The 22433-nt window shown below is 40.6% G+C and overlaps 1 protein-coding gene across 1 annotated transcript in view; it reads right to left on the bottom strand.

The window, feature by feature from the left end:
* Nucleotides 1-22433, bottom strand: part of BAHD1 (bromo adjacent homology domain containing 1) — a 70159-nt gene that overhangs the window by 11944 nt on the left and 35782 nt on the right. The window contains exons 2-4 of the mRNA XM_081341340.1: nucleotides 18833-20479; nucleotides 6091-6452; nucleotides 1133-1292 (exon numbers count right to left, since the gene is read on the bottom strand). Coding sequence (XP_081197466.1) covers nucleotides 1133-1292; nucleotides 6091-6452; nucleotides 18833-20462 — 2152 coding nt within the window. The 5' untranslated portion in view covers nucleotides 20463-20479. The remainder of the gene's footprint in view (nucleotides 1-1132; nucleotides 1293-6090; nucleotides 6453-18832; nucleotides 20480-22433) is intronic.

The following is a 22433-nucleotide window of genomic DNA, read 5'->3' as shown; positions in this document are numbered from 1 at the left end:
CAATTATTAGAACCAATGTCTAAAGATTCTTAGGAAATAAATTAAGTTGAAAAGCTTCAAAAAGATTCCACTTTGGGATATTTTTTTTTGGGGGGGGGAGGATGGTGACATATGGGTGACTACTGACCAATTAAATCTAATTACCTGCTGCAAGAGACATAGGCACTTTTGCCCATACAAAATCTAATTCAGGGACAGTGGCTGATTACTCTTGCCTTCCTTTCAGAGCACAAGCCTCCAAATGCCTTTAATTTTAGTAGTAAGGCACCTTCTTGCCAACTGAAAAAAAAGAGCTGCACTGATTTTGCCAAGCTGACATCAGAAACAGCAACTCCCACAAAATATTTCCACAGCCGGAATGTCTTGAAACTCTAATTAGGCTAACATTCTCCACAGTCTGTCATCTGGGAAACGGAAGATAACTTGATTTCTCTTTGCTTGATTGCCCTTACAGTAGTACTAAACAAAGCCATGCTGCCATAGAAATGGAAATAAGAAATAAAAATAATTTGGGGATATAGGCTGTTTCCTTCCCATTGGGCTAATGATTAGGGATCACCATCAATTGTATTGTCCCAATTCAAAAGGCAACTGGACTTCGTCTTTTTCTTGAAGACATTTCGCTTCTCATCCAACAAGCTTCTTCAGTTCAGTTCAGTTCTTGGATGAGAAGCGAAATGTCTTCAAGGAAAAAACAAACTCCAGTTGCCTTTTGAAAAAACACCTTGGGACAATCATGACCTGGATAACTGAGAATGTCTAGAGACATCAATTGTATTATTAAAGGGATGATGCAAATGAAAGAAAGCTCCACAAGTTGCCAACTGGACTTCCAGGTTAAACTTCCTACCTTGTATCTTCCTGACCTGACCCAAGCTTACAAATATTACCATCATGGATACAAAAGGAATCATTTATATGCCTTTTACATTCTAGGCATTTCTGTCACACTGGGCCTTTGGTAGACACAGGGAACGAAATGCAGGATGGTCAGACACCCCCCCGTGCCCACTCCCAACTCCAGAAATCTTTTGTAAACAAATACATCATTACACAGCTAATATCCATCATATAATTGGCCATCTCACCTTGATAGCCTGTACAAGAGAGAGCCCATTTTTGTGCTCAATACCTGTTTTGGGGTCTTCCCATAGGGCAGATATCTTAGCCACATAAGGCATCGATTTCTTCCGTGGCCCCGATTTCAGAAGGACTGTATCCCGAACCCGAATGATTTCTCCATCTCTTTCCACGGCCTGGTAGCTCTTACGAACAGCTGGTTCTGGCTCATTCTACAAATATTGACAAGAGAGAGCGCCAAGAAAAGGAGTGAGTCTGCAAAAACAATACTAAGAAACAGACACCAGCATCCTCCACTAATCCACCTACGCCAAGTAGACAGCTTCCTGCCAAAAAAAGGGTGTCTTTATTGCTAAAGAGCCCGTGGAGAAGACGGATCATACAAAACAGCAGGATGCTTCTCTCTTCTCAGCGGGCTAATTTCAGAAGCAAAACATGGTCCTCAAATGAAAGGTAATGATTACTAAAGCTGGGAAGAAGAAATATTCAAGTCACTTTACTTAGTTTAGATTCATTTTAAGGATAAAGGCCGGACAAAAGGGGAGATTCTTCATGCTTGGCTCTGTGGGAGACTGCAGGGCTAATACCCCCCCATTAATGCATTTTAACCTGTCTGGTGTAGAAATCATTATTGTGTGTCCACTGATATTGAATTCCTCCTAGCTGCAGAGTTAAATGATTGAAGGACAATGGCCACTACACTTTTAAATCCTTATTTGCAGGTTCCCAAGAAGTGCATTGAAACATTTGTTTTGCCATGTGAGAATTGTTGCCAGATATTTGTCCTGCTAGAGTCAGTATGGTGTAGTGGTTAAGGTACGAGGCTAGAAACGGGGAGATGGTGAGTTCTAGTTCCACCTTGGGCACCAAGCCAGCCTGGTGACCCTGGGCAAGTCACTTTCTCTCAGCCTTAGGAAGCAAGCTAAAACACTTCTGAAAAACCTTGCCAAAAAAATGCAGGGACTGGTCCAGGCAGTCTCCAAGAATTGAACAGGACTGAACAGAAGGAGAAGTATAAATAATTGGTCCGCTGTATATACTATTAAGGGATGCGGTGGCTCAGTGGATTAGGATGCTGAGCTTTGTCGATCAGAAGGTCGGCAGTTTGGCGGGTCGAATCCCGAGCGCCGCGTAACAGAGTGAGCGCCTGTTACTCGTCCCAGCTTCTGCCAACCTAGCAGTTCAAAAGCACGTGAAAATGCAAGTAGAAAAATAGGGACCACTCCGGTGGGAAGGTAACAGCGCTCCGTGCGCCTTTGGCGTCTAGTCATGCCGGCCACATGACCACGGAGACGTCCTCGGACAAGCGCTGGCTCTTCGGCTTTGAAACGGAGATGAGCACCGGCCCCTATAGTCGGAAACGACTAGCACGCATATGCGGGGGAACCTTATATACTATTACCAAACATCTATGTTTGGACATATGTGGAAATTCCCACATAATGAATTTTTTTATGCTATTGTATTTCTTTGGTCACACACAGAGTAAAGATCTATACAAAATGTGTGTTATACTTAGAAGTTTCAAAATGGAAAAGTTGATACCAACTCTAGCTACATAGTATGTACTTAAATGCACACTTTTACATAGATTTATCCATAGATAACAGTTCTCCCTCTCTCACTGCTATTGTACATTTCTAATATGTTCCATGTGTTACCAGAAAAAGTATGCTACACCATATTTCCTGTGCTTTTAGAATTCCTCTGAAAATAGGTTTTTAGAATGTTTACAATGGTGTGGTCACAAAATAAAATGGAATTGCCAAAAGAAATCTGTGAGAAATAAGTTACCAATCCTGGTATTCAAAGTAATGAGATCTGGAGTAAAAATGATGCTCAAAGGAAGAATCAAATTCTGGGAGAGGTTTATTCTCAAACTGGAGAAAATAACCCTGTGAAAACTTTTGTCTTAAGATTTATGTCAATGACACTTCCTCAAAATCACTCCCACACAGTTTCCGGACAGGCACTGGTATGAAATACTGATGTGAGATGCACTCCCCACCACTTCCACTGATGTTCCAGCGACCAATGCCATTTCTGTCCCATGATCAAGTATGAATCCTGATGGAAAAATTTCATCTAGGAATCTCTTGTTGCTAATTTCCCACCACATGTTTGAAGAAGGAAAGAGATTAGAAACTAGGCAAGAATTCTCCTAATGGGAGACAGTAGAGTAGTTTTATTGTCACTTTAAATGTACACTAATTGGCATACACTAAATTGAAATTTCATTGCATACAGCTCTCAAAGGGTCACCACTACCACCCTTTTTAAAGGCAGGTGGCATTATGCCTGCCCCAAGATGATCTCTAGGAGTTAGTTACTTACATCTTCCCATGCCACAAAAAAAGCCGGAAAGGACATGCAGGAGGCAGATTTAGTATTAGAGAGGATTCAATCTACTTCCTTGGGCGCCACAAGATCAAATGTATTCTAAGTAGCAACACCAAGCAATGCCTCACCCTCTGAAATGGACTCTCCCCATCCAGCATCCACACTAGAGCCGGTAGAGGTTACTTTATCTACAAGGAAACTCTCTAATTTAGGCAGTGTGTCTGCAGGGAGTTTGTTCTACCCATCCTTTCCTTAAAAAGTTTTGGTCGCCCTGAACATAGTTGCTAGACAGAATCAATGGACACAATAACTGCAGAGAAGAAACTTGCTGTTTGCATCACCACAGAGGGTTCTCAAAACATGAGCTCTTACCAAAGTTTGGTTATGGTTTCTGGTTTTTGGCCACAAACATTTTTTCCAGTCACTTCATTTCCCTCAACTCTTCAGAAAACCAAGAAACTGCCTGGAACAGTGACTGGAGAATAGGAATAGGAATAGGAATAGGAATAGGAATAGGAATAGGAATAGAATAGAATAGAATAGAATAGAATAGAATAGAATAACAGAGATGGAAGGGACCTTGGAGGTCTTCTAGTCCAACCCTCTGCTTAGGCAGGAAACCTAACCTTGTTTCTTGTCCTGCCTTCAGGTGCTTTGGAGAATTGCTTGTCTCCCTCTTCTTTGTGGCAGCCCCTGAGATATTGGAACGCTGCTATCATGGTCACCCCACGCTCTTCTCTTCATTAAACTAGACATACCCAATTCCAGCAACCGTTCCTTATATGTTTTAGCCTCCAGTCCTCTAATCATCTTTGTTGCTCTTCTCTGCACTCTTCCTAGAGTGTCAACATCTTTTTTACATTGTAGTGACCAAAACAAGCTTCATGGGAGTAGCCTCATTTATTACCCTGGCTAGATCTGTGCTTTATCTACTACTATGTCATGAATGGGTATAGTCTTATTCTGCACAGACTTAGCATTTACTGACAGAAGTTGGATACCGAGGCATATCTACAGGAATATAATTTGTAAAACGTGGCCATGAGTGCCAAATGCAAATATAAATGAGAGAATCTGAACTGGAAAAAAAATTGCAAGGGCTGAATTTCAGAAGAAAGAAGCATAAATAGAAAGCGTGTTGAATACAACGTAGTCTTCCACCTACATCCAAACCAACAAATGGACCTCGGAGTTCTGTCTTTCCCAGCACCATTGTGGTCATGTGATTAAGATTTGGTCACTTGGCAACCAATCTGCACCCACAATCAGTTGCAGTACCTCATGATCCTGTGTTTACCTTCCTTGCTGCCTCTCAAGAAGGGCAATGTGGATGGGTAGCAGGAAAGATTGCTAGTCGCTGGAATGTATCTCCCCCACCCATGCACACTTCCCCCTGCCCCACAACATTGACATTTGTTTATTTGTTTGTTTGTTTGTTTGTTTGTTTGTCGCCCATCTTGTATCAACACATCTCTGGATGTCTTACAATATTAAAACATTAAAATCCTGACAGATAAATATTTCTGAAACAATAAAAATGGAAATCGCAATCAAAATAAAATTAAAAGATGGGGAGGGAGGGAACAGGATTGCCTCTTAATCTATTAACCACCAGGTTAATAGATTAACCAGGTCTTCAGGCTCTTGCAGAAGGTCAGAAGGGTGAGAACTGATTTCACCTCAGGAGTTAAGATGTGCCAAAGGACAGGAGCCACCACAGAGGAGACCCTTTTTCTGGACCCTGCTAGCTGGAATTCCTTGACTAATGGGGTCCGTAAGTTGCCTCCTCTGCCAGCACAGGTGTGGAGACCAGTCCCAGAGGGGTGTAATGTTTATGCTGACCATAACTGCCTAATGACCATGGGAATTGGTTAATGATTGCAATCAGGACTGCAGGGATTGCGGTTGCTAAACTGCGGTCACATTTTACAATTGCGTTGCTTAACAATGGAAATTTCACTCCCAATTGCTCTCTTTAAGTCAAGGAATACCTCTAAGTGATTTTATAGAACACGTTGTTCTAAAGAGCAGGGGTCCACAACCCCCGGTCCATGGACTGGCACTGGGCTGAGGCATACCATAAACTAGGTCCCACAAACAAGCAAAGCCCCATCCACTGGATGCAGGCAGCACATGAAACCACGCTCCTTCCGCTCTGTGGAAAAATCTCTCTCCACGAAACCGGTACCTGGTGCTCAAAAGGTTTATAATAAATATAAATAATCTATAAATTTCCAGTTTAACTTAAGTTTTTTTAAAAATCTACCATATTTCTGATTTTTTTGAAAAAAAAAAGGTCATTTAAATATCTTCTAGGGAAGTTCTTCCAATATATTTCTCAAAGAAAGTATACTGCAAAAATAATCAGAGCAAGAATCTCAATTCAAAGGCAAGCTACGACTAGCCTTTTTTGCCTTGCTATCTTTGCTGAGAAACTGCTACAAGGCATTCTGCTCCTGTCCCAAATAGCTAAGATTTGGATTGCAATGATTGCAGTAAAGGCAAGATTTTTTTCTTCCTACACCGAAAGGTAATAAAACATTCTGTCACAAACAATCCTGATGCAACTTAAGTTGTTTTGCTTCTTTACTGTACGCTGCTTCATTTTTTAAAAAATATTCATTCTTAGTTCTACCTGCTAACCAGAAAAGTTATTTGCAGAATGCTTACCACAACGTAGACAGCCTTCTCAGATGCCGCTCCAATGGGTATCCAACCGTTTGTGGCTCTCCTCCGGTTGATGCGTTGCTGCTTTGGATGCAGGTGACTTCCGACCGTTTTGCTGTCGGATACGTGCAAGCAGCTAGTGGTGTTCCGGAGGCCAGATTTAGAGCCGCTGGGTGGTTTGGAGCTCTGCGGGCATTCACGGGCCATAGTCTGGGGCTCGGAGTTTGGTGTCTGTAGGTGAGGAACAGGTTCTGCAGCTGGTGGCACACTGGGTACCGGACATCCTGAGAGAGGATGGGCAGGTGAAACGGGATGTCCTGCCACTGGGATTGTGAGGCTCAGCTGGTCCAGGGACTTGCAGCTATCTACAAGACAAACAAGAGGTGAACAACTAGTACAAGGTTTTGCTTTTCAGATCAAGATTTAACCTTTCACCATTTCTGGAATAATTCCCAAGAGGAAGATTGAAAAGGCACCATTTAATAACAACCATATTATAGCCAGAACTCAAGTCTCACATTTGAGAATTACTAGGACAGACAGCAAAGTGATCTACCGGCCATATGAATATGTGGTATTTTTGTCAGTCTGCTTCCATCATAATTAACTTAGCATTCTTAGTATACAAAATGTATGACATCTATATCTATACTAAATTATCAAATCTTATTTTCAGTCTTGAGAATCAAGGCATCATTTTCCTTGAATATCTCCGCCACAAAATAAAAACCTGCAGTTCTAGTGCTACACCTGATCAATAGGAAAAAGAAAAAAAATGCAGAAGCTGTTTCATTTAAACTTCCTATGTATTACATGAATCAAAATGATCTGGTGCTCACCTTTTTAATACCTATATAGTTTCTACCCATGTTTCATGAGTCCCTGAGGGAGTTTTTAGCGTAAAGTTTGGAATTAGGAGCAAATAAATTTGTTTGAAAACATCTTCAGATTTTCAATCATTCATAAAATCCATATGTTTTTGATATACAAGTCACTAGAGATGCGTAAAAAGTTCTGTACTCAAATTATTTTGAAATACTTGCTCTTAAATTCCAAGCATCAAAGCAAGGTGTTTCAAAACACCTCCAAAAGGGTTAAAATACCTTGTTTCAAAAGCAAAATCAATGATTTTTGACTTGAAAGAACTGTTTTGAATTCAAAATGGAATGTTTCAAATGGATATATTTTACACACCACTATAAACCATGCCACCCATTCCTGCCATACTAGCAAAATGGATGGACCACATTTCTGTTTAATCAACAGTGGGATAAGTCTTTAATTTTTTCTCCTGACAATATGCATGAATGCAAGAATAATTATCAAATAGTTTCAGTATCTCAAGAAAAATTAGAACAGGGGAATGAAGGAACTGGGAATCAAAACACTTCAATACAGCTGTGCAGAAATCAGGATTTAAATGGGGAAAAGGTGAATGGCTTATTTTACCTGCTTATAATAACAAAACCTCTTTTCCTGGGCTCATGCAACTCAGGAAGAGACAAATTATCTTAAGGAAATGCCAACGGGTGAGACGTGCATCTCCAGTAGAACAATTAACTAGTGGAACAACCTGCCTCCAGAAGTTGTGACTACTCAAACACTGGAAGTTTTTAAGAAGAGACTGGACAGCCATTTGTCTGAAATGGTATAGGGCAGGGGTGTCAAACTCAATTTCATTGAGGGCTGCATCAACATTGTGGTTGCCCTCAAGGGGCCGGGTGGGTATGGCCAGGGTGGGCGTGGCCTACTGGGTGGGCGTGGCTAGAGTGTGTATGGCCTACTGGGTGGCATGGCCAGCTCTACATCGTTCACATCAAGCGTGCCTATGGGGGCCTGGGCAGGAGTGGGACAGATCTGAGGGTCTCTGGCAAAAGGAGGGTCTCTGGGCCAGGGCCAAGGCAGTGGGGGCTGTTCCCTGTTTCCAGGATGGCTTCGTGGGCCACATGGAACCACTTCACGGGCCGGATCTGGCCCCCGGTCCTTGTGTTTGACATGTCTGGTATAGGGTATCCTGCCTGAGCAGGAGGTTGGAAGGTCCCTTACAACTCTGTTATTCTATTCCATTCCATTCCATTCCATTTCATTCCATTCCATTCCATGTGTGTTCCAGGTCACTTTTTTCTTTCAAATCTAGATCACTGCACAGCTCTATGTGTAAGTAGTTGTTGATGCAGTGCTAATGAAGGATATCTTTACATAAACAGTTAAAGTAAAACATGCTTGGCATTGGTCATGATTTTCAGGAACACAGAACAAGCGGCCTGAAGTCTGCAAACTTCATCAAGTACGTTTAGAAAAAGAGCCATGCATTTTAATGTAAAGATTCTGAATGGCAAGAATCAGTATAGATAGAAAGTGGCTTACACCTGACCAATTGAAGCATCCTTCACCCTGAAGAGTGAAACATTTTCGCATGAGCAGAGGTATTACTACCCATAAAAATCAATAATGCCTCATGTAACCTCAGAAAGCAAGGAAGTTCACTGACATGCAAGCTGTGACAAAACCAAGTCTCTGCTGAAATACAGGCAACTATTTTTTTTTAAAAAGAATATTGCCATTGATTTTGATCTAAAGAACATAGCATGACTGAGATGTTTTATTGAGAGGAAAAGCCATGAAGCTATAATACTCTATCCATATGGGGAGCAGCATTAAATAATAATAATAATAATAATAATAATAATAATAATAATAATAATAATAATAATAATAATAATAATAATAATAATAATAATAATAATAATAATAATAATACTGCTAGCAAAATTGCACAATTAAGGACAGCTAATAAATATGACAAAAACAATTAATGATCCAAATGTGAGAGATGCAAAGACCATCCTGGACTTATGAACTCCCTGGACTGAGCAGGTCCACCCTTGTTATGTTAAAAACTGCAATTCTCAAAGCATACATAATCTCCAACAGGGAATGGCCTAGAGAGAACTGAGAGATACTATTTCTTTCTGAAAAGGGATGTTTCATGTATCTCAAATAAGGATGAAGGGAAAATAGATTCAGTCTATATTTTTTTAGATGAACCTACCCAATTTGCACTTCTCAAAACTTTTAAGTGAATTTGAATTTGTCTGCAGAGCAAAACTCACTGTGAAAAAAACAAAACCAAACCAGAATAACAAAATAACAGAGTTAGAAGGAGATCTTTCTAGTCCAACTTCCTGCTCAAGCAGGGAAACCCTAAACGCTTGTAAAAAGTAGGAGATGATACAGGTAGCCCTCCTATTATGGCCACCGTTGAGCCCAACAACAATGGAATTTTCCCAGCTACTATTTCATTTCATTTCATTTTACTTCTTTCATTTCATGTTACTATTTACTTTACTTTAACATTATTTTATGCTGTCCATCTTTCCTACAAGGCAACTCTTTACTAGTCACAGAAAGCTTGGAGGCAGAGCCCAAATCGCTCAACTACCACTTGAACCTTTTGTATTCAAAGAATGACACAATTCTTCATTTAGCAAGTTCATCTTTTTTCTAAGGAAAGCACTCACTGATTAGGCTGCAAACATGCTTCCGCATTATTCAGAACATGAAACACGATCTCAAATCTGAATACTTAGCTTTAGCCAACTCTGAAACTCAGAGAAGCACGGCTTAATCTGTGGAGCTAACACTCTTTTAATTATACCAATGAATTATATAGCCATTAACTCTTCAGTGCAAGACAGGATTTGGGGAAATCCATAATTCCTCAGGTTAAAAAAAAAGGTGTTTAGTCACACAGTCTTTATCCATGTGCTTCTTTTTGAATGGCAGTATCCTTTTTGCAAAATGAGGAAGTCATAATACCCATTTTTCTCACGGTCCTAGTTTAAATATTGTTTGATCTACCTAAAATCCTCCAGCAGTTTTAATTGAATTAGTTATCCCTTCCCGCAATCTTAAAATTACCCTCACAGCACGGTTGCACACTGCCAGAAAATGATGTCCATAGAGGCACCTGACATTTTGAGGAGAAGAAATTATACCTCTTTTATCAACTAATTGTCTAAATAACCATTATTAGAATTCTATAGTCCTGTAGCTTTTATACTAGAGATACCGGTATGGAATTTTCAAACACAGCAAATAAGAGAAGTGTTTTAAATAGTTTGAATTAGAATTCTATACACAAGCAACAAAAGAAGTCAAATACACTTCACTGGAACCCACTTACGCAAACACCAGAAGGGTTCTTTTTGAATCAGATTACACATTAAATTAATTATATATTAACAGAGTGAGCACGTTACTCGTCCCAGCTTCTGCCAACCTGGCAGTTCGAAAGCACGTAAAAATGCAAGTAGAAAAATAGGGACCACTACGGTGGGAAGGTAACAGCGTTCCGTGCGCCTTTGGCATCTAGTCATGCCGGCCACATGACCACGGAGACGTCTTCTGACAAGCGCTGGCTCTTCGGCTTTGAAACGGAGATGAGCACCGGCCCCTAGAGTTGGAAACGACTAGCACGCATGTGCGGGGGAACCTTTACCTTTACCACATATTAAATTGGCTCTACAGAAGCCAGTCTATTGTTCACTATGGCACAGTAGGCTCTTCTCTAACTCCTTCCTAAGCCCTTCTACTTAAATGTCTTTACTCTGCAAATGGGTAGCATCTTTTCAGACACTTTTGAGCTGAGGCACGGTTGAATTTAACTTTAAAATTAGTTAAATGCATAAGTACAATTACTCAGCATGCATTTGTTAACTCTCTCCCCTTAAAACCTACAATTTGGCAATAGCTTTTGAATGGACTATATAGGAATTTTCATAGTTTATTCTGAGACTGATAAAGATTTAGTAAATGGTTACTCAAACCACCAACTCTCAAGTTTTTCTGTTATCAGCGAGAAGATCTGCCTCCCCCATGAGATCACAGGAAGGCTGTACACAATAAACTAAAAAAAGGTGACTAGCCTAATAAATTGAGGATAATTAGATTCTAAATGGGAAACAGTTCAATTGCTGAAATGTAATTCTATCCCTTTCACCTCAGTAATTTTTGGTAAAGAGTCCTCTAGGACAGGCCCCCCTAACCCCTGGTCCTCCACCAGTGTGCAGCAGGTAGTCAGTACACACCTGCCATCAGTGAAAGTGATTCTGAAGACTCCATATAAAGTTCAGCTGTTCTAATAGGATTTTTCTGTTATTTACTCAGTTGCCTCTTACCGCAAACAGTCGTGCTTAGCAAAGAGCTTACAAAGCATCAAAGACTGGAAGCTATCAGTCAGGAAAGGGTACAAAACAATTTCCAAGGTATTGGATACACCATGGAACACAGAGAAGACAGTCATCAACAAGCAGAGAAAATATAGCACAGTAGTAACATTACTACTGGTAAGAGCTGGATATCCCTCCAAAATTGATGAAAAAGCATGAAGAAAATTGGTCTGATAGGCTGTCAAAACGCCTACAGAAACACTGAAGGACAGCTGCATGGATTTCTAGCAAGTACTGGTTGTGGACTATATGTGACAACAATTTCCTGTATTCTTCATATGTCTGGACCGTGGGGCAGAATGGCAGGACGGAAGCCCTTTCTTACAAAGAAAAACATCCAAGCCTGGCTACATTTTGCAAAAACGGACATCAAATCTAACGAGATACGAGGGAAAACGTGTTATGCTCTGATGAGACTAAGGTGAAGCCTGGTTTGGCGGTGCATTTCTTCAGTGGAAACTAGACTTTTGTCAAGGTGGAGGAAATTATGAACAACTCCAAATATCAGTCAATTTTTGGAACAAAATTTTTCTAAACTGAAGACGATGAAGAGGAATTTCATCTTTTAACAGAACAACAACCCAAAGCATACCTCCAAATCAACAAGAATGGTTTCATCAGAAGATCAAAGTTTTGGAATGGACCAGCCAGACGCCCGGACCTTAATCAGTGGGGTGACCTGAAGGGAGCTGTGCACAGGAGACGTCCTCACAACCTGACAGATCTAGAGCGTTTTTGCAAGGAAGAGTCGGCAAAGATTCCCAAGGCAAAGATTGTGCCATGTTGAGAGGCTCCAATCTCAAAAGACTGAACGCTGTTATAAAATCAAAAAGTGCTTCAATAAAGTATTACTTTAAGGGTTTGCACACTTATGCAACCATGTTATTGTAAATTTTTATTGTTCTTTTTCGACCCCCTTAAAGATTTCAGTTTGTTTTCTAATTGAATTGTATAGCTTATATGTCATAGGTCAGGGGTAGGCAATCTTGGCTCTTTTATGACTCGTGGACCAACTCCCAGAATTCCTGAGCCAGCTATGCATAGGAATTCTAGGAGTTGACGTCCACGAGTCATAAAAGAGCCAAGGTTGCCTACCCCTGTCATAGGTGGAAAAAAATTCTGAAGTGATTTATCTTGCTCTAATTTTGTTTACATCTCAAAAACCTGGCATTTTAACAGGGGTGTGTAGACTTTTTATATCCACTGTATAAAGAGTGAATAGAAATCAATGATGTATAAAGTAATAATTAAAACAGCGTTTAAGATTTTATAAATATTGGGGGAAATGGTATTATTAGTTGTTATGTATGGCTTCTATAGTGATTCAATGGTCAGCAATTCAGTGATCCACCTGGCAGACTTTGATAGTTATTTTTTTGCTCTCTGCGGCATGTAGTACAATCATAGACAATCTGCTTTGCATAGGAAAGGACACTAGTTCAGCATTTCCACTTAGAATTGACAGACTCCTATCTGAACCTCTGGAGACCCACTACCAGTCAGTTAGTCCATAGCTAGATAGATTAATAGCTTGGCTCACGATAACTTATTTTTCTTAATTTAAAGCTGGGAGTATAAATGATTATGATTCTTCCAAGCAACTGAAAAACAAGGGCCTATTCAGGGGTGTCAAACTCAATTTCATTGAGGGCCGCATCAGCATTGCGGTTGCCCTTAGGGGGCCGGGTGGGTATGGCCAGGGTGGGCGTGGCCTACTGGGTGGGCGTGGCTAGAGTGTGTATGGCCTACTGGGTGGGCGTGGCCAGCTCTACATCATTCGCATCAAGGGTGCCTATGGGACCTGGTCAGGAGTGGGACAGATCTGAGGGTCTCTGGCAGAAGGAGGGTCTCTGGGCCAGGGCCAAGGCAGTGGGGGCCGTTCCCTCACTGTTTCCAGGATGGTTTCGCGGGCCACATGAAACCACTTCGCGGGCCGGATCCGGCCCCCGGGCCTTGTGTTTGACATGTCTGGCTTATCTTATAGAGAATATGATTTTATTCATCATGACCAGTCTTGTATTTGGTTGAAATTTACTTTCTTGGTGGGGAAGGATGACACGGCAGGGAAGTTAGATTATTTTTATTTTTAAAGGGATTTTTATATGATATGAGAGAAAACAATTCTAATGTAGTTTGGGAGGGTTATTAACTTTTTTTTAAAAAAAGAAAATCTTTTTTTTCGGGGGATGGGGGAGTAAAATAGGAAGCATCTCAATGCTGAAAGTATTATATGCAGAAGCCTTTGAAAGTTGTAGCTAACTTGTATTCAAATTTAGGAGGGAAGATGTTTTTGTGTCAGTCCTGATGACTGCCTAGATGAGTTCCTGCAAGGTTTTGGAGTTGGTTTTTTTTTGCAAGAGTATTGGAAATGATTTGCCACTGTTGTCTTTGTAGGGCTGAGTGTCACCTAGCTGACTTCATACCTAAAGCAGGACTAGAGTTCAATTACCCAGCTTCTAGTATGGTCCCTTAACCATGACATGAAACTGGAACTTGTATTTATTATAAATAAATGTCTTCAGATGTATAAAATTAGTACTGAATAAGAAGTGGAAGGAATTATTTCAGAAATTTACAAGAATATAAAAGGACATTCTGTAAAAGGTGTGTGTAAAAGGAATTTCATTGCTCAACCAACAGCAATTCCAGCTGAAGGCAGAGCAGGCCTGCTGAGAAGACCACAGTACAAGGAGCCAAGAGGAACAAATGGATCCCACAGCACTGGAGCCCTTCATCTGATACTGAAGATAAAGCCTTCCTCGTGTTGAACTCAAATTTCAGTGACTACATGGAGACATGCATGCTGATTTTATGCTAACGTGTGGAGCTGGTTTGCTTTTGTCTTCTTAAACTTCAAACTTAAACTAATGTACTGAGATTAGAGACTGGTGGCCTTTTATCCAAGAACTAGCAGGAACAGAACCTGGTTAGTTTTGTCAGGATCCACCAAGATATGGCCATCTCCTCTGGTTATCAATATACAACATTGGATTCTGCTCTAAAGAGCTCAGAGAGCATTTGTTCTGTGTCCTGAGGTTGCCTCACTACAGCTCTCAGAGATCTCTCAAAATCTGCTTTTAAACTGAAGGGACCTAAGTATCCAGTATTTAGTGCTCTCGATGCAATCTGAAGAATGATATAATCCCTACATTTGAAGAAGCATCTACTAACTTGCTCCAACCTCATCGTCTGCTGGACTTCAACTTCAGTGACCATGTGAATTCTGAAACTTGAAGCATAAGCTCCCAGGAGGACAGCAATTTGGCAACAGCTGGGTTAGGCTCTTTAAGCAATTCTTAGATCCCAGCCAATCTGTCAGTCAGATTTGAAAATGATTACTTGCCTAGCAAACTGTGAATAGGAGCACACAGAAAGAGAAGCATTTAAAGAAGTTTTCTTCTTTTTCACTTACATTTAAGTATGTGTGGGTAGCTGGGCTAGTAACATCTGTGTATTTATTTTTAAGGCTTCTTCATCACTCTTTCCCTGTTTTTTCTCTTTTGTAAACAAGTAATTTGCTTTTTAGAACAAGAAAAAAGAGAATATGGGCTACTATGCTCACATGCATGATCTTAAGTCATAATTTGTATAATAAAAAATCCAGGTCCTTGGGAAGGATTTGATAGGTGGACAAAAAAATCCAATCCAGTCTAAACATCTGGTTGACTGTATGACCAACCATAATAACAGAACCAGCATCACTATTGAACCATTTTCATTCTCAAATCAGCCATCCTCTCTTCTACCGTCTGCTCAGACAGAACAAAATCCTCAACTGGAAAATAAAAAGAACTGAAATGAAGAATAATTAAGCATCTAGGACAGCACAAAGTGACAGAATAAGGTTGAAACTAGTTACAAAAAAATAGCTAGCACAACTATTGAAAGATGGCAATGCTGTAATATCAAATATAAGCATCAGCTCACTGCAAAAAACAAACCAATTGATGTATAGCAGAACTGCAGAATTGTCTACACCGCTGTGTTCTGAAGCAACTGAAGTTTCCAAATATTATTCAAGGGTAGCCCATTTAGGGAGTATTACAGTGATCCAAAGAAAAGATGAGTAACTGAGGCATGAGTAACTGAGCGCAGGCCTCATCATCTAGAAAAGCACACAACTGGTGTGCAACACCAGAAATGGTGAAGAAAAGAGCAAGAAAAATCAAGAATTGGTCAGCACCAGGTGAAGATGAACTGCATGGTTTTGGATTGAAACATTTAACTGGTTTGCCACCCGCTCATCACCAAACAACATATTGCAATGAGGTAAATTGAAGATTGGTTAATATCTGACCAAACCTTTCTGATAATGAAAAATCAAACGGAGGGCCAGCACCAGGCAACTGCAGGCCAATTATCTGCTTACCGATAATTTTCAAATTGCTAACTAGTACGGCAGCTAATGCAGTCCAGCAGCACCTACCGTAATTGAAAACAAGCTCTTTCTATCTGAGCAGAAAGGAAACTGCCTGAACAGCCAAGGGACAAAAGTTCAGCTCCTAATTGACAAGATGATTTTGGGAAACCGCAAGAGAAGGAAGATCAACTTGAACGTAGCTGGGATTGGAGACATCAGAAGCTTTGTGAAAAGATCCAATGGCAGAATGGAAGAAACAGTTGCTGGTAAATGTTAATAGACTGGGAAAGATTAATATTAAGAGAAGAATCTTTCAAGGGGACTCACTATCATCACCACTGATAGTCTCTGCATTGATTCCTCTGTCAATAATACTGAACAAGTCAGGTCACCACACATCAAAAACATCTGCTAGGCTATCCCACCTCCTTTACATGGACAATCTGAAACTGCATGGAAAAACACCATCTAAAATGGTGCTCAGCAACTGCTGCCCAAATATACAGCCAAGATAATGTAATGGAATTTGAACTAGGCAAATGTGCCACCCTTACCATTAACAAGGAAAAAATAGTGACAACTGAAGGATTCAAGATGATCTATGGAAATAACATCAAGAGTCTGGGTGAAGATCCCTACAAATATTTGCGCATCCTTCAGGCTGACATCATCAAGCACACTGAAGTCAAAAAAGTCAGGAATACATCAGAAGAGTGAATAAGATCTTAAAAGTTCAAGCTCAGTGGCAGAAATACCACAAGGCGATTAACACCGGGCAATTCCAGTCATTTGAAAAAACTGGAAGGGTGGACTGGATTTAAGCTGAACTTAAAGCCCGGATATGAAGACAGGAAAAATAATTACAATGAATCATTCCTGTCATACACGCAGAGATGTTGACAGACTTATTTATCAAGAAGCATTGTTGCACGTATACCAAACAGTGGAAGAAGAAAAAAGGGCATCAGAAGAATATCTGACAAACAGTGAAGAAGATGCACTTCCAGCTCTACTATTCTGTATGGTTGGATTGATCCTGGGGTCATGTGATCACCATTTGCAATTTCCCAGCCAGCTTCCAACAAGCAAACTTTATAAGGGAAGCTGGCTGAATCGGTTAACGAATCTGGCTTCCCTTATAAACTTATCAAGTGCGATTGGGATTCATTTCACTGGCAGAAAAGATTGTGAAATTGGATGTGACTCATTTAACAACTGCCTTGTTTAACAATGGAAACTCTGGTCCCAACTGTGGTTGTAAATCGAGATTACCTGTATATTAAAGCAATCTGACTCTGCAGAGCTGTGCACAGAAAGGGAACAACAATGTTCTTTCCACACTACTTTAAAGTGACTGACAGCATGTAGTTTGTGCAGGCAGCTGAACCATGACATGAGATATGTAGAAATAAAAGACTTTTTTTAGTGGAGTTAAGGGAGTTGAATGAGTGTTGAAAGGAAAACTAAGCAGGCATGTTTAAACTGATCGTGTCTAAGGCTGATAGGCAGCAAGTGTTTCTTCTAAAGGTCTACACCGTGGGTGCTACTGTTGTAGAATGAGATATTTATATTTGGAGAACAATTTAGCTCAGGGAGAGAAAACATGTGAGCTATACATGGCCCGCAAATCTCAGAATCCCCAGTATTATGTTGCAGAAATCTGGGGCAAGTCACCCAAAATCGGTGGTGCAATTTTTGATAAGAAATACAAACACACAAAAAAATTGTGCTAAGCCTACAGAGAGGCTTAAGTACATTTAAAGAATTAGACCCTCCCACCAATTAAAAAAAAACAAACAAACTGGAATATGAAGGGAATAGTCAATAGTGCTAGCTCCAGCAACAAAAAGATTGCTTCTCTGGATTTAAATCAACTGATTTGTTTGTGTGTAGCAGTCTTCACACACATGGTGCTCTCCAGATTTGAGAATTCCCAGGAAATATCTGCAATTAAAGGCTCCCTTACTGAGGACGATAGAAAAGACTGAAAAATTCCACATTCTTTCTAGTATCCACATATTCCATTCCTCCACAGCAGCCTTCTCAATCTGTTTACCTTGCAGGATGTTAGGACTGTAATTCCCCAAATTGCTAGCCACTCTCACCCTAGCTGCGGAGTACCTGGTTGGGGAAAACAACAGTACACTACTCATCCAACAAGTATCTCTATCCATATTATATTACGTGTAACATGAATCAGTCGTGTCATGCTCACAGCTTCAGTCAGAAACAGGGAAGAACAGAAACCTCAAGCAGTACTATTTCCTCTGTGTTATCCTACTTCTTGCATCCCTCTGCAACATCTGCCTTTTTTTTTAACGCCTTTGATGCTTGCTTAAGGAAACCACATACAGGCCAAACACTAGGTTTGGATTACAACTTGAACAAGACATTCCATTAACTGAGCTGGTTTATATTTTAGACTACTCAAGTTACAACTGAATTTATCCAAACATGAAGCGGAATCTCTGTATTAGCAGTTGGCAAGTTTTGCCAGGATTTTAGTTGATGGGGTAAATATAAAGCATCAAATGGAGACATGTTTGTAAGAAACGTCCCATGTGCAAAACCTGATGCAACGCAGAAGAGGACTGACCCCAAGATCTCTGAAAGGAGCGACTGGGCTGTTACAAGCAATAGCAATAGCACTTAGACTTATATATCACTTCACGGTGCTTTACAGCACTCTCTGAGCAGTTTACAAAATGTCAGCATGCTGCCCCCAACGATCTGGGTCCTCATTTTATCAACCTCAGAAGGATGGAAGGCTGAATCAACCCTGAGCCAGTGAGATTCGAACTACCAACTGCTGGCAATCAGCTATCAGCAGAATTAGCCTGCAACACTGCATTCTAACCACTGCGCCACCATAGCTCAAGAAGATGCAACTGACATCTCCTTTTATCATGAGATTTCATGGGGGAGCTCTTTTGATTCCAACCTCTAACTTTGCCTGTGAATAAAAATGCCTAACCCACATGGACTTCCTACTTCAGGTGCAGAGATGCTGAAGGACAGCACAGTATCCCAGCATCCAATCATCCAGGCAATGCAAGTATATCACCTATTGGCAACAAGGAAATAACTTTGTTCAAAGACTTAACTGCCCGTAAATATTAGCATTTTTAGCAAAAGGAAATGTTTACAGACTTACCTGCTGCAAAAGGCATCTTATATGGGTAGCCATTCCGCCCTGTATACACACTACCAACTCTGCTTTCTGGTACATGCATAACTCCACAAAGGCTGAAGCTGTTAATGGCTGGTCCCTCTCCACAACAATATGGAGAGCTACACCAATGAAATGGCTGAAACGAAGGGTCAGATGGTAAGGAACCAGGAGATACCAAAAGTCCCTCACAACCCGTTGCCTGCGACAACTCATCCTTCGGGTATATCGACCGATGAGTGTAGCTATTATATCCACTTTGGCCATAATAAACATAAAATCCATTCAATGGCGTCAAGTCAGATGATTCAAAGAGACAGTCACAATCTGGATGATTGCCTGGAACAGGCAAAGGATGGAACTGAGGTACTGGGAAGGAAGGCTGATGAAATTCCTGCTTGGGGGTAGGAGATTTCTCTCCAGGTCTTCCATATTCAGGCTTCATGGAAGCTTGCCCACCCATTAGCAAAGGCAGTCTGTGGAAGAAACCCTCTGTGCCTTCAGAAGAGTTAGGTGATGGTGTGTAACTGACAGACTCCGTTTTCCCATAGATACTAGGAGAATCCTGATGAGCTACTTTTCCAAATGCACCCTCAGAGACACCTTGCCAGTTACGTTGACCCTCTATTTTGACAGAGGATATTTCCTTTTTGGATTTAACACAATTTTTTCCATTGGCTTTGGCCCACTTGAGTTTTGATTTGGAACTGTGTCCTTCCATCTTGCTTTCTCCAGTTGATTTACTTCTGGGCTTTAATGGTTGGTCTTTCTCGTGAGTCAGTTTCAGAAAAGCTGCAGCATTGAGACTGGCCAATCTCTTTGGGGCAGGATGGTAGGAAATTCCTTTGTCTTCCCGTGTTTTCCCTTCAAAGCCACTGCCCAGGGACTGGTTATAAGGAGCACACTTCTGACTTGGTTTAGTTTGGTTCTTTCCCTTCACTGTTTTAGTGCCTCGTTTTTCTGTCAAGGGCCATGAGCCCTGAGCTTTGCAACATACGCTATTAGTGCAACAAATCCCACTAATCTGGGGGGAATCTTTTCGAAAGCGCCTGCCAGATAATAAGTTGTCATCCCGTTCAAAGAGCAGGTTATTCACCGCCTCAGCATTCAAGGAAGCTAGTCTCCGTTTTCTGGGCTCCGAGAGGCAGACATTATGCTCTTCCTCCTCAGTCCCAAGGCATGATAGCTGGCATTTGCCTACAGAAGAGTCTCGTTTCTCTGCTCCTGCTACCTGAACTTGTTCTGGAAGGCAGGAAGGTCTGAAGTCATCTACACAACTGGCAAGACCTCTTTTCATCACCCTTGGAGTCTCCTCTGACAGTGATCCAGCTACATCCTCTAGCCTTGTGAGTAGCACGGAGCAGGTTTTTTTGTCCACAGAGGAGCTGAGGCGTTTCCTTAAGGGATATGTCTTTCGGAATTCTTGCAAATTCCTGCTTTTAGTCGTATTGGCAAGTCTAGTCTGGATTTTCTGCCCTTCAGTACCATTTCCTTGCTTGCTGCCCTCCACCTCAGTCCTATCCATTCTCTCACCGTCAATCGGTGACAAAGCTTGGCCAGCAGAACCAGCTGAGTATTTCAGAAGCAAGAGCTGTTTCTTCCGGGCATGCGTCATAGGATCAATGTCCACCCCTGAGAACATAAAGGAAAATGCCTTAATATCAGCGGTAGATAAATGCTTCCTCACACAATGCACCGATACTTAGAACATATGTGCTCTATACAAAATATGGATCTTTGGGGGCAAGGGATAGGATTAGGATTTAGGATTTTCAGCTATCCTAAAAACATGTCTTTGTTTCAAACCAGAACTTGACAGTTACATTTGGCTAAAGACCAAACACTTAAACCTTCATTCCTTACTTAGAAGCATGCTACTCTACACTAGTAACTACTCTTACACTAATTCCAACAAATACTGATTTATCTCACCATCTCCTGTAGGGATGATTCTGATCAGGATTATTTAGTTCCAGGATTTCTCTTGCATAACCAGGAAGCCCCATTTTTGTGGGGAAAGGACACACCCCACCATTTTGAACCCAGCATAAAACTAACCCCGAAGCCTTCCTTCTTTATTTAGAAGCATCCTACTCTTTTGTTAATTTCAATCAATATCGATCCATCTCACCATCATCTGTAGGGATGATTTCCATCAGGGATTATCCACTTGTAGAATTTCTCTCACATAACTAGGGAAGCCCATTTTTTAAAAGGAGAAGTATCTACTTTAGCACTTTTATCTGGTACTGGAAAAGTGTTATCTTTGAATATTTGTGTTTTAAATAAAATCCTGTTAAAAAGCTCTAAAATGTGTTTGCAATATATCTGATTTTCATCTGCATAGAATGCATTCAAAAGAAAGAGAAAACTCATTACCAGGACTGGAGAAAATATGACAAGCGTCTCTGAGATTCCTGCATACAGAAGAATACATCCCGGCCAGGGTGAAAAACTGATCTGTAGAGGATGCTATCTCTTGGCCAAGAGAGAATGGCCATACAGAGTTATGAGGGCAGGCTTAGAAACCAGGATGAACAACACTCAGAAATGCTGATTTTCCTTCACACTGCTTTTGGATCACATATTAGTAATACACTTATGTGGGACCAGCATATAGGATTTTTAAGAACATGCTAGCAAGAAAAAGAAAACATCCTCCCACACGCAGATGGAACTGATTGGTCAGGTTATCAGAAATTCATCAGGCAATTACAATTTTACAGCTTTAGGTGTAAGAGTTAGAATTTATTCTAGCTGCATTTACTTTTCCCTGCAGACTATATAATTTCAGTTAATATGGATACATCCAGAATAGTGTAGTCTGGCATCTAAAAACATATTTTTTTCAAAAAAGGTAAAGCAGCTATCCCCTACTTCTCTATCAACAAGATTTATTTATTATTTATTTATTTTTGGGACTTATATGCCGCCCTATCTCCCGAAGGACTCAGGGCTGCTAACAACAATAAAAACAACAATACAAAAGTTAAAAAAATAAAAAAATAAACAGCCCCAATAAATAAGTTAAACTAAACAATTAAAAATTAAAAAACATTTTAAAAAACCCTGTCGTCAGTCCAGGTCAACCTGATGAAAAAGGAAAGTTTTAAGGCCGCAGCGAAAGGACCGGAGATCTGGGGCCATCCGGATAGCATAATTTTAAATTTCTGCTTATCTACATCTGATTCCCTCAATCCCAATTCCAAAATACCACTTAGGTATTGTTATGGCTCTGCTTCTACAAACTAAAAATGCTGCTCATTCATAAAAAAAAATGAGCTGAAAGATAGAATGGACCCCTCTATTGCATCAAGAAAAATGTCCAAATTTTTATTTTTCCTTTCACTGGAAGCATGTAGGGCAGGGGTCCCCAACCTTGGCAACTTTAAGATCTGTGGACTTCAACTCCCAGAATTCCCCAGCCAGCATCTGACTCCCTCAATCCCAATTCCAAAATAACACTCAGCTATTGTTATGGCTCTGCTTCTACAAACTAAAAATGCTGCTCATTCATAAAAAAATCATCCTTCTAGATATTTTGAAGATCCATTGCAGTTTTCTATCTATGTTTAAAGAATTGTTA

This window comes from Vipera berus (genome assembly GCF_964194415.1).
Source record: "Vipera berus genome assembly, chromosome: 1".
NCBI classification, from domain to species: Eukaryota; Metazoa; Chordata; class Lepidosauria; order Squamata; family Viperidae; genus Vipera; species Vipera berus.
This window is presented reverse-complemented; position numbering and strand designations above follow the sequence as displayed.